This window comes from Falco punctatus (assembly GCF_963210335.1).
Source record: "Falco punctatus genome assembly, chromosome: 8".
NCBI classification, from domain to species: domain Eukaryota; kingdom Metazoa; phylum Chordata; class Aves; order Falconiformes; family Falconidae; genus Falco; species Falco punctatus.
This window is the reverse complement of record NC_137588.1, coordinates 60306546-60319708: the sequence shown is the minus strand read 5'-3', so window position 1 is coordinate 60319708 and position 13163 is coordinate 60306546. Positions and strand designations below refer to the sequence as shown.

Below are 13163 nucleotides of genomic sequence, written 5' to 3'. Positions count from 1 at the left end.
GCTGCAGCCTGGCAAAGATGGATTCTTCCTACTAAGTCTGCTTCCCCAATTGTTTGTCATCTGATAGCTGTAAACTATGTAGCACAAACTAGGTGCTGATGTTCCCTTAATGCTAAAACACGTCAGGGAGGTGACACCAGTATTTTTTCTCCTTGCACGCTTGACCCAAGGGCTGCCCGGTATAACATGAAGCATTAAGGTGACCATGTTTTCTCTCCTTACTCCTGTACTCAAGGAGTGGCTGTGACTTATCTGACTGTTGGCTCTCAACAGGCTGTTGACTTGAATCATCCAAAGGGGTAGCATGCTGCTATCCACAGCGTGCTATTCAAAATAATAATAAAACCCGTGAAACTTTATTTCGCTGAATGGCAACAAACCTAGTCTCTGAAGATATTTCAACTGGAGTCAGAGTAGGGAAATTTGTGAGGGTGGAAATACCCTGAGCTCCTCCTGGGCAGCGCACAGTAACACCGCTGCTGGTCAGCAAACCCCACCAGCATCTTCTAGAATGGATAAAATGGGGGCTCGGCTTCACTCCACGCTGCTCTACCATGAAATAAAACCCCCAAACCTGAAATGCATGTCACCAACTATTAACCTCCCAGCAAAATCCTGCAGCTCTGCCCTGGCGCTTCTCCTCTGGGCTGCCCAAGCAATGGAATATAGTGAAACACGCAGCCCCCCACGCTCTTTGCAGGTTCCAGCTCCGGGCCCCCCTTGGCCCAAAGGCTTCGCCTGCAGGCAGGGGCACCCCGTCAGGCCTGGCAGCCTGAGCTCGCACCGTTAATTATCTATATTCGTTAGCGTACGTTTCAGTGAGCGTACCCTACCTTCTCTGCCTCTCCTCATGGCAAGAAGGGGATTTCCCCATCAGCTGCATTTAGCCTGGAAGCAACCAGATGATGCAATTCAGCGTTTCGTTCCGCCGCGAAGGCTGCCCACCCGGGCTGTAGCTGAGGGGCTCGGCGGGCCGCGGCCCCCCCGCCCCGGCAGCCTGTGCCCGCTGCGGCCCCGCTCCCCGGCCTGGGCCTTCCCGCAGGCGGGACCCGGCCCCCCGCCGCCGCTGGCGATTCCAACCGGGGAGCGCCGGCAGCCGGCCCGGCGGGGCGGCCATGGAGCCGGCGGCAGCGCGGCAGCGGCCCGCGGTGGACCCCAGGCTGAGCGGCAGCGGTGCGTGAGGCGGCCCCGCGCCCCTCGGCGCTGCCCCCCCCCCACCCCCCGCTCCCCACCACACCACCCTGCTCCCCTCAGGGCCGGCACACACACACCACGACCCCCACCCTCCCCGCTCCCCTCAGGGCTGCCCCACACACACCACGACCCCCCCCCTCCCCACTCCCCTCAGGGCTGCCCCACACACACCACGACCCCCCCCCCCTCCCCGCTCTCCTCAGGGGCCGCCCCCCACCGCTCCCCTCAGGGGCCCAGCCGAAGCCCCCCAGCACAGCTGGGCCCTGGGCCCACCATCCCCACAGAGGGCAGGGGGCTGCGGGCCCCTTCAGTCAGGCTCTGCCCCCTGACTCCCCTCAGCTCCCTGCTGCCATTTCCCCGACCAGGTGCCACCAGGCCCCCGGTCATTTGCAGTCCGCAACTGGAACTGAAAACCACCCTGCGGGAGCTAGTCATCTACATCATTTTCCTGATAGACCTCTGTATCGGTAAGTCAGCAAATGACCAAGGCAACTTAAGCTGTTTACAAATAATTAATGTGGCAGGCCAGGGCTGGGGGCAACCTGGGCTAGTGGCAGCTGTCCCTGCCTGCGGCAGGGGGTTGAAACCGGGTGGTCTTTAAGGTCCCTTCAAACCCAAACCGTTCTGTGATAAACGGTATCTCTTTCAGTACTTACTCTTCACTCCACCCGACATCTACCCAAAGGCACTTCAGTCACAATCGCTCTGACGGCCCTCTTCTAGCAGCATGCCTTAGTGACAGCTGAAGCAGCAAGGTTAGCTGTTCTCATCCTCTCATTTCTGCTTGCGAGCATCCCCTCTTTACCCCTTCTTTCCAGTGACGTTCAGCACGGTGAGCACAGACATGTACTACCTGAACAAAGTTATGTCCCGTCTCTTCCTGGAGCCCTCCTCCTCTGAGGACAGCAGCAGTGGTTTCAGCAGTATTAGAAGCAGAGCTGATTTCTGGAGGGTACGGCTTTCGTTGCAAAACAACTTCATTGTAAAAAAAAACCTTTGGTTGTAAAAATCTATTTGCTCTCAGAGAGCAAATGAGCCAAGCAGCTGCTAGTGTGTAATTTGGACCAGTACAGTCTCCTCACAGTTCTCCTAAAAACCATGTACTAGATACTGCTTTTGGCTGAAGAAAGGCAAACAACATCTTAAAATGCATTTGGAGAAATTCTGGGTATAAACAATAATACTGATACTTCCGAGTAATCAGTTGAGGAAAACAACAGGCCAATTAATTGCTGCATCATATTACGCTTGGTCTGAAAAGAGCTTCAATAAAACAAAGGTTTTTGGTTTACAGTTCTTTTGACTTTCAAGTTTTAAAAAAGGTTTTTATGATTTCTACTGGGGCAGCCAGGAAACATTGCCCAGCTGGCAACGGAAGGCAAACTTTCTCACCCTACTCCCCCTTAGAAATGGAAATGTCTGGTTATAACAATTCATTTGGAAGAATTGTATTCACTCTTATCAGGATGTCTCTTATTGCTAGTCCATAAAATAGTGAGACCTTGCTAAACACTGTGTGTGCTGAGGTCCTAGAAATGATTGTAATACATGCTCAGATGGTCTCAAACCATGGCAGCATGTTGTTTTATACTCAGAATAATGTTCTCCCTAAGTTTAATGCTCTTTATCTGCAACTAAGAAATACCCAGAAAAAGACGGATTTTTTCCCTGCTTTCAAAAATAAATACTTCATTTAGATTCAGATGACTAAAAATCCAGTGAGAAATACATCCCGAAACAGATCTTCAGAGACCAAGATAACCAACAGATTTTGTTAAAACAACATATAATGTTTGTGTTTAAACATATTCACTTAGATTTCAGCGGAATTTTTCAGAGAAACGCCAAACAGACGTTGTGTTATAGTCTTCCCCTGAATATTCCCATTATATATCTCTGATAGAATTGCATAGGAAATAGAACGGACATAGCAAAAAGATATAAATATATTGTAATTATGGGACAGCACAGAGGTGGGAATTGTTTGTATTCTAGCTTAGACTATGTAGCTACAAGTAACCTGAGAACCTTGTAGAGGTTTGTATGTTAAAAGGTGTGGGAACAGTGGTATCTAAATCTTTTGAAACTTTAACCTCACTTGTACACATAGTTTGCAGAGGGGCGCCTGCTGGATGGGCTCTACTGGGAGCAATGGTATAACAACACGACGTTAACCCTCCAGAACAACAGCAGCCATATTTACTATGAGAATTTGCTGTTAGGAGTAGCCCAGATTCGCCAGCTGAAAGTACGCAACAACACTTGCTCCATCTACCCGTATTTCCGTGCTTTTTTACAAGACTGTTACGGTGAATATCGTTATGGAGCTGAAGACAGGTCTGACTTTGGTCTAAGGAACAAATCAGAGTAAGTCATCCTACATCAGCAGAAAAATGTTTTTTAAAACCTAACCAAATCCTTAATGCCACTGTTCTCCAGTGAGTAACACAACCGTGCATGCAATTAGCTGAGATTTCTCTTGTTTACATTGAGATAAATGGTGGATTTGGTTTTGTGCCAACATTATAGACAAGAGTTTGGCATGGGAAATCTACAGCAGAGAGACAAGACAAACTGGAAACAGCAAGCCCAGTTCAGCAGAACCACACGTTAGTGGGCCTATCTCCACTAACATCTCTGGAGAAATGCTCAGTTATATAAGGCCTGGATTTAAATCACATGTTTATAAATTGGAATCATGCTAAAATGCCCTGCAAACAGAGCCAAAAGGCCTGCTTCACACACTTCATTTAGCACTGATTTAACACAATGAAAGAACATGTGAACACGCCCACAGTAACAATGAACTATATAAACTAGAGATATTCCATTTACTTATAAAGGTTTTAAGGTAATAAACTGTCTGGCCCACATTGGGTGAAATCCAAATTCATAAGAAGTTGCTGTTTTATGAATGTACTGAGTCGCTATATAAAAGAAATGGGAATATCTTAAGACCATATGTCTTGTGTGTATTTCGGGTAAAGAAAACTGTTATTTAAAGGTCTGGCTTAAATGGTCAGTTGTGGATGCAGAAGAACACAAGAACTAACAAGAACTGTATAAAATAAAAGTTAAAGCTTACTTCAGTCCAGGTTCCATAAGCTGAGCTCCTTTGTTTTCCCATTTCTAACAGATGGAAATACACCTCAGCCCCCTCATTATCCCCATGGTACTGGGGATCTACGGGCTTGTACAGCAGTGGAGGATATATGTTCAACTTACCTAAATCTAAGCAGGAGAGTGTAGAGAAGTTGATGTTTCTCAGACAGAACAGCTGGCTCACTAGAGGAACCAGAGCTGTATTTATTGACTTCTCAACATATAATGCTAACGTAAACCTCTTCTGTATAATCAGGTGAGTTCTTACTTTCACTACATTTGAAATCCAATTTACTGAGGCATGATGCTTCCATAAAGGCACAAGGAAAGGCTGGTCACCTCAGGCATATGCAGCCGCCTTTCCCAGGTGTGGCTGGCGAGAGAGCAATTCATTAAAAATGCAGAAATTCAGTTAGTGCAGAGAGCAGACCCAGATCCTTCCTTTCCATTTTTTTGTAAGAGTTGGTATCTGGTCTGCACAGCTGTCTGTTGGAATAGATTTCATAGCCTTTTGCAAGGTCAGACACTGGATTATTAGTCCTGTTGTCAGCTAGCGGAGGGAAAAGACTCAGGGGATGGTGAATATTTGTTCTTCTGAGACACAGTTTCTTTAATGACTTTTAATGAAACACCAGAGCTTGGGCATCCAAAGAGCTTCTCGTTTTCCCCCCAGCCTCCCCAACCATGTAATACTCTTTTCTTGGGGGACTTAGTGGAACACTTACAGTAATATCTTACAGATGTAGGAGTTCCAGTAAGGCATTATTAATACAGGAATAATTAATACTAGAAAATTAAGGGCTGAGATGATTTAAAAGGATGATAACTAACACCAGTCCCCAATTTTTTTCAGGTTGGTGGTAGAGTTCCCTGCTACTGGGGGTGCTCTCACCTCCTCACATATCTACTCTGCGAAGCTCCTCAGATACATCACATACTACGATTACTTCCTGGCTTCTTGCGAAGTCACCTTTTGCCTCTTTATCATTACATTCATAATCCACAAAGCTATCAAAATAGTAAAACTGAAAAAGGAGTATTTCAGAAGTGCCTGGAACTGGCTGGATTTGCTGCTGCTGGTGGTGAGCTACCCCTTGACTTGCACCTTGACTTTCACCTCTGCGCTTGCCAGCTTAGGCTAGCACTGGAGAGACAGCCAGTGAGCCAGAACAGCCCAGACCTGTGTCTGATTGGTCAGTCACCCACTGTTCTATGCTGAAGAGGCCACACGGCCCACCCATGGTTCAGCACACTTCGACTCTTCTCTAGCCCTGCTGCCAACTTGCTGCAGCTCTATGTCTTCTCTAATTGTTATCCACCCTATTTGTTTTAGCCTTCATCTTTGCAGAGGGGGAAAGTACTAGTGCCTAACAGAGCTAACACAGTAAAATCACAGCATATGCGGCATGTTACATAGCACAGGCCCAGAATTATCACAGTAAAATTACAAATGATTTGGCCAATAAAGTCTCATATATACAGTTTATGACAAAGCATCTAAAAAGCTTAGCTTCTTCAAATCTAACCAAGAGCCTTTGGAAATCAATACAGTCTTTTCTGTGCAAAATGACAGTCTGAACAGAAGGCAGGTAGCTGAACTTCGGTTCCACTGGTCTCTGCTTTTCTTCAGGTATCTGTCCTTGCCATTGCCCTCAATATCTACTGCACTGCAGCAGTGTCCCTGCTAATGGAAGAGCTGCTGTCTAATGCCCACGTATATCCAGACTTCTACTTCCTTGGATTCTGGCAAGTCCTTTACAACAACATCGTTGCTGTCAACATCTTCTTTGCTTGGATAAAGGTATTGGCTCTTACTCCCTTTTTGTGTACTCAAGAATCATAGTGTTTCTGAGCACGAAATAAATGTTCACTTTTGCCTTTTCATGGATGCATTGCAGAGGTGGAGCTAAAAGGGAGAATTTTGTTTGTAAGATTCCAGAAGAGTTTAAAATTACCTCCTTCTCATAAACACGGGTCATACAAATTCCAAGCCATCTAAAAAAAATTGTGCACATGGGCAGCTGTCTCCATTGGAGCAGCTGGGAAATTACCATAGCCAAGCAGCCCCTTTAAACTTAAGTCTTTTCCTAGACCCAATATTATCCAGGTCACAGCCTGACCTATACCAACAGCACAGCTGTAGTAGGTGAAGCTATTCATAGCTATTGTAGCCAAAGGCTGTGAAAACAGTAGCAACTGCAGAGGAAAGGGAAATGTGTCTGAACGTGATTCTGAAGTGGCTTTGTGCCAGGACACCTTTAATTTCATTCTTACTTGCGAGATTTGCTGGTCTCTGGACGGAGTAGCAAACTTCTCTAGGATTAGGGGCTACTTTTGTTCTTAATCAGGTGCTCTAGGGCCAGACCAGTCCTGCAGGTGTGTATGCCACTGCCCCTGATCTAGTAAACCTTGCTGGCACAGCCTGGGGTCTGCACGCCTTCCCCTCTACCCAGCAAACATCAGTGACTGCAGTTTGGGTGGCCCCAGTGTTCCCAGCAACCAGATGAAACTGCCCCGAGCTTTGCCCAAGCCCAGGCTGCCTGGCCCTCTCTCCCCCAAGGTATCTGTAAAATGCCCAGCACAAAGCAGCTGCGAAACGGGCAGGGGAGGTGCTCATGTCTGCCAGAAGATACCACGCTTTACAGTCATGCCCCAAGTACCTGAACATAAGCTGTCGTGAAAGGTCACGTCCTTCCAAAACAAACAGGCTTTTGGCTTTCCTCCACCTCCCAGGCTGAGGCTGCAGGAAGAAGCTGTTGGGGAGCGTTGACTGTTAACCAGTTCTGTGGACAGTCTTCCTCGTTACATTCATTCTGTACCCTGGCTGCACATTCCCCCTGCATCATCCTCCCCTCAGACTGATGACTGTTAATTATAAACACAGTTGTGCTACTAGATTAATGGCTGCCATTGAACAAGCCTTTTGTTCAGGCCTTGTTTCAGACCCAAAGTAAAAGAGCTCCTCACCAGCTCAGCCTGGCAGGGAACCCTCAGCTACAGGAGGGTGGTATGGCTCGCCACCTCCTTGACCAGGGCTCCATGTCTGCTAGAGCTGCTTACACGTACCAGTACCCAGCAAAGACCTGTCTACACACTATTAGCTTTAGTACATAAGCATATTTGCTTGGCAGAGTATTAACCTTCTCCAGAAGCACACCCAATCCTAGTTCTCCCTACTGATACATACCATGCAACCTATTTCTAGGTATGACTTAACCTGTTACATAGTACTACAGAAAACATTCCAGAAATTCTGTTAAGAAATTGCAATGTATTTTGATCCCCCAATAACAACACGTTCTGTTCTTTTGCAGATACTTGAATATGTACAGTTTAACAAATCGACGCGGCTGCCCTCCATATTATCTCGCTGTGCCAAAGACATCATTGGATTCGCCATCATTTTCTTTATCGTTTTCTTTGCCTATGCCCAGCTAGGCTATCTGATCTTTGGGTCACAAGTTGAAGATTTTTCTACTTTCCAAAACTGCATGTATGCTACTTTCTAAACCTTTTGATACAAACCCCCCAGCTGGTGCACGTGCAAGCCAGTTTCTGCTAAGCAGAACTTAGAAGAGTACAGGTTTCCCACACTCAAGCTTATTTCAGAGTAAAACCAATTTTCTTGCCCTAGAATCTGTTTCCCAAAGCCTTTACAATGTTCAAAACACCACATGTACACTGAATAGGTCAGGGAAGCATAAGAAGGGGGAGCTCAGCAGCAGCTCACCCACTGGAGCTATTAGTCCCACAGCACAGTCCTTCCGTGTGTAAGGCAGGCAAAATCAGGCAGGCCTGGCAGCAGGCTGTTCTCTTTTAACTCTTTCAAAAGCAAGATTGTGAAACTACCCAGCAGACATGCCCCTGGGTATGTGACACCGTCCCCAGCATGAAAACCCCTTGACTCCTCCACTCAAGAGGCTCCCTGCACAAGCTGAGCACATTTGCAAACAGGAATTACTGCTCTTTTAAGAAAACATCCAGCTGCATAGCCAAGAGTCCCCAAATCCCATCTGCCAGCTCTGTTACTTTCCTTCCCAGACTGCTTTCAGCCACTCACTGTAGCAACATCATCGGATCAATTCCAGACGCCAACTGGAACTGGGTTTGATGGTCCTTGCACCTTGTAGAAACCCTAACCTGTCACCTGCAGTGCGCGCTGTGTTTTAGCCCACGGCTATGTTTCTTACAGCTTTAGAGATCTGTAGCATAACAGGTCTTTGAAAGCCGCTTTTCATGGAAAATTAAGGCGCTTCTAAAGCAGAAAAATAGCTCATTTTGGATCCCCTTGGATGTGAGATAGTTCTAAGGTGCTGCAATACAGAGAAATAAGTACTTATTTGTCTTAGCTAAGAATAAAATCCCTCATAGGATTTAATACTTACTGTACTAACAGAAGATAAGGGATCACAAAGCTAGAACAGAAGAGAAATAAAAAGAAAAGCCACAACAGGTGATTTATCAAAAATGAAAGTATTTTCTCATGCAAGCCATTTAAAAATTCCTTTGTAACTTTCAAATCATGAAATATATTCTAAATATCCTGTCTGCCACTGCTCTTATCCTGTGGCTTGCCTTTTGATTTCAGTGACTAAAGTAATGGTGAATCAGTCTCAAATGTATCTGTTAACTTTTTTTTTTTTTTTTATAATAAGACTTACAATACTTCTCTTTAGAAGTTAGTCAACCTCATTCTGGTATTTTTTTTCTTCCAGCTTTACACAGCTTCGTCTTGTACTGGGAGATTTTAATTTTGACACCATAGAAGCAGCAAACAGAGTCCTTGGACCTATTTACTTCATCACATTTGTATTCTTTGTGTTCTTCACATTGCTGGTAGGTATCATCTTACAAATGCTTATCCTTTTGCATAAGCTGCCCCGTAGAACCCCAGGGCAGAGAGAGTCCAAACTCTTTTGCAGGAGTTCCCAGCAGGCAAGACATTTCACAGCTCTCCCTTCCTCCCAACAGCCATGAAAGGGGCTTTTGCACCACACAACAAGCACGTTCCACCTTTCACTTTACTGCACCACCCGTTTCTCGAGTTTTTAATTTCTGAAAACTTAATTGAGTGCTCTTGAAAACTGCGTAATGTCAGCCTTGTCAGCTAGGAAGGTTAAAGGGAGACTTTGATGGGACTGTGTAGGTGCAGGTCTGCTTTATCAGTTAGATTGATGTTTTCATTAATTACTTCAGATTGAAACACCATCTGAAAAAGCTACAAGTCTACCACAGAAAATCAATTACCTCCAAGGTGTCCTTTTAGCCGGTACTGCAGATGGGAAATAAGTCACTTGCCTCCCAAAAATATTCCCTAAGACCATCAAATAATTTAACTGCATTAGAGCATGTCCGCACCCAGAAAAGCTCTTCAGTTCCATTAGTTACATGCCCTAGCACAGAACAGCCCCAAAAACAACAGTCCCAGCATAACACAAATGAAATTTCCAGAAACAAATATCTAACTGTGTCCTTCCTATGCAGAACTTGTTTTTGGCTATTATAAATGACACCTATTCAGAAGTCAAAGCAGACTTTGAAGTGCTACCCAGTCAAGAACTTCGAATCAGAGACTTCTTTAGACGGGTAAGTAAGCAGCTCTCTACCTACCTCATTTATTTCAAGATAAGAGGAGGAATTCTAAACTACATCACTCACAAAGACCCTTAAATAGCTGGGCCACAACCATTTAAGAACACCCAATATTTGGTTTTTCACCTTAAATAAACATTTGACAGATACAGAGACATCCTTCCATCAAACCCACAGGGGCTCCTCATGGGAAGAGCATTTAAGACCAGCCTGGTTTGCGATACGTGCCATCATCAGTTTCCTTCAGAGCTTACTTGTTGCTGCTTTTCCAAACCGAGAAACTAAAAGATCTTCTTTGCATGGGAAGACAAGTAGAAATATGTACCTTTAAAACTCTGCATGTTCAGACCATTTTTTTGTGCCAGAAGCGAGTACAAAAGGGGAACAAATCTTTCCCTAACTTTTCAGTTCAACTTGGAATTATGACCTCCTCCTTTCATGCCACATGCATACACTGAAGCCAAAGAGATTGCATGCAGTTCTGTTGCTGGGACAAGTCAGTACCTCTGCCTAGAAACCTGACTTTAACTGGGGAATACAGCATCACCAGTGAGACAAATAAGATGGAGATAGGTGTGGGGTGAGAGACGTGCACATTCAGACTGTGCTTCTCCGAGGTGGCCTGCACTGACCACTCTGTAGAGTGGCTGCCAGCTCTGTCTACCTGACATTTTCCTGTAGGAATTCATGAGTGGCGTAGATACACATTACATTGCTTCTGCAAAGCCTGGCTTTCATGAAGGAAAAGGAAGGGGGAGGCCCAGCTTCAGATTACTCTACCCAAGGTCATTCTCCTACGTATCCGGGACTACAGTAAGACTACACTGAATATGCCTGAAAACAAATTCTTACTGGTTTTGGTTGGCTGTGGCCTTCAGGGATTTCATGACAAATTTGAGATATAGCAGGACAAGTTCTTTGAGATGAGCTAAGGGAACAAAGCGATACACTGGTGGGATTTCTGTTTAATTGCCAAGGCATTACACTGGTGGTTTGTTCCTTGCATTCAAGTCCTTGTGCAAAAGTGCCTCTGGTTCGACACGCGCCATTTAACGTGCCTGACCTTCCCTGTCTCTGTTCAGAGCTGCAAGGCCCTTGTCAAGCTCAAGCTGAAGAAACCAGAGATGGATACAAGTCCAGCAGATGAGAGCTTGGGAAGGTAGGATCTCAGCATCTGCTGTTACCCCCTGCACCGAGCACAGGCCTATTCTCACGTGACTTCTGTCTCTTCTCATTTGCGTGAATGACAAGCGAGGAATTTTCAGCCAGTACAAGCAAGGATATTTCTAAGCTTTCCAACGGTGACAGTGCTAATGAAAAGGTAGGCTTTATTCCTTCCTGTATTCTTAGGAACTGATTATACTTCAGAAGCTGAATAATAAAAGGAGTTACAGTTGTCCCCACTGTTACTTACAAAAGATATTTCTTCACAGGATGCTATTTTTAACATCATGGGAATAGTAAAAACTAGACCTATAAGTAAAGAAAGATCACTAATTATGCCCAAAACTTCAAATGAAAGCTTGTTCAGACAAGGTCATACACTAACTACAACAGCAGAGCTGGCAGTAGGGTGGGATCAGTGAGCTGGGCATTTGCCCAAATGTTAAACAGAAACAGATGTATGGAAACAAACAAGTTTTACACCAATCTATTGGGTCACAGCTGCCTCTACAGCAAGGAGGATTGCTGTAGCTTCATTTTGCTTTACAAAAAGATTCCAGCAGCCTTTGGTACTTCTGTACCTGGGGTAAGCCTGTGCAAGTACTTCTAAAATATTTTTTTAAAAAATTACTTCTACAACAAGAAAGAGTTAAAGCCCCTTGGCTAGCTGTAAATACTACTACACACAATGCCTGCAGTCTCTTTAAACTCTGAAAAGACGTGTGTAGTCCTATATCCTGGTTTTGGGAAGGGCCAGAAGGAAAATCTACTTTCAGATAGAGAACATTTTTCTCGCCAAAGCTGCATGTATCTTTCCCTGCATGCATGGCCCCTCCCTGCAGGAGTGATTGTGTTACAGGAACTCTAATGAGCCATGCCAGCTTTGTCTGTGATTTTTTTTTTTAATCTCTCTGATGATGAATAGAGCCAACTGAAGTTATCGAAGCTAAAGAAAGGGAAAGAAAAACGTGGTCAGAAGTATGCACCTACCGAGGGCACGGACTCAGTCACAGCTCAGAGCTACGTCTCCACTGCAGACTTTCAGTGGTAAGTGTGTGTGTGTGCCTGCTGGCCTAGTCCCATCCCAAGGCATCTGCTGCCCTAGCTGAAACCCTCACCTAGCCACGACCTGAAAGACACAAGATCAAAGTCAGTGATTTTAAGATCTTTTAAGTGCTCTTATACTGGCTGACAACAGCTGCCCTCTGGGAGGGAAGAAGGAAACAAAAGAATTTAGCAGAGAAGCTTGTAAGGACATTAGTCAAGAATGAGGTGGAACTAGAATTTAAAATATTGCTGCTCTTCCAGAACATCTCCTTGTGGCTGCCCAGGGAGGGGGACAGAGACTGTAGACCTTGTGCCTGTGAAGTAGCATTTCAGGACTTAAGACCCCTGACAGCTGACACAAATGAGCAAAGAAAGAGGTTGCAAATGCAAGTTTAAGGGCAAGTGCCATCTCAAGTTTATGCGGCTGTATTTGTGTGTTCTAGGCTCTTCAGTTATACAGTAGAGTTGCAGAAGGAATTAAATAACACTAATGCAAAAATCAGGAGAATTATGAAAAGCATGGAACCGAAGGATGCTTCAAGACAAGAGAGCACAGTGTAATGCACGAGCTCATCTGGTAACAGAGATGGCCTGACTCCATACAGAGCTTAAGTAAATCCAAAGTCTCCCTTCCCCTCCCCCCCCCCTTTTTTTTTTTTATTTCCTATTTCCGGATAAGAGAAGCAGGGATGTTAATAAAGGTATATACCATTGTTGCTTCTGGGTCTTTTCTCTGAGTTTCAGGTGCTGCTTTAACTCTGAAAACTGACCAACCTTACTAGCAAGAGCTCAAGGTGGGTACATCTACAAATGTCTGAACAACATTTGTTCCTCTGCCTTGCTTTGGGGAGAGAGATGTGCACCCCGAGAGCAGACCGTGAGCAAGGGCAGCACCCTGGGGCCGCCCCGCGCCCCCAGCGCAGCCCTCCAGGGCCGGGCACAGCCCAGCGCACGGTCCTTAGCCCTCGCTGCCCCGGAGCGCCGCCTTCTGCTAGTCCACCTGCTGCCAGGGGCAACGTTAATTTCTCAACAATTCTTGTTCCAGGCACCCGTTTGCTTCCAAA

The 13163-nt window shown here is 45.5% G+C and overlaps 1 protein-coding gene across 1 annotated transcript; it reads left to right on the top strand.

Annotated features, from left to right (window-relative positions):
• The first annotated feature begins 34 nt into the window (after positions 1–34).
• On the top strand, positions 35–13009 carry PKD2L2 (polycystin 2 like 2, transient receptor potential cation channel). Its single transcript, XM_080398473.1, has 14 exons — positions 35–1173; positions 1560–1661; positions 2013–2146; positions 3305–3561; positions 4331–4552; positions 5150–5378; positions 5927–6097; positions 7611–7789; positions 9012–9132; positions 9781–9882; positions 10971–11047; positions 11140–11209; positions 11978–12099; positions 12543–13009. The coding sequence occupies exons 1-14, from the start codon at positions 1116–1118 to the stop codon at positions 12658–12660; spliced, it is 1962 nt and encodes a 653-aa protein (XP_080254599.1). The 5' UTR covers positions 35–1115; the 3' UTR covers positions 12661–13009.
• Positions 13010–13163: the final 154 nt, after the last annotated feature.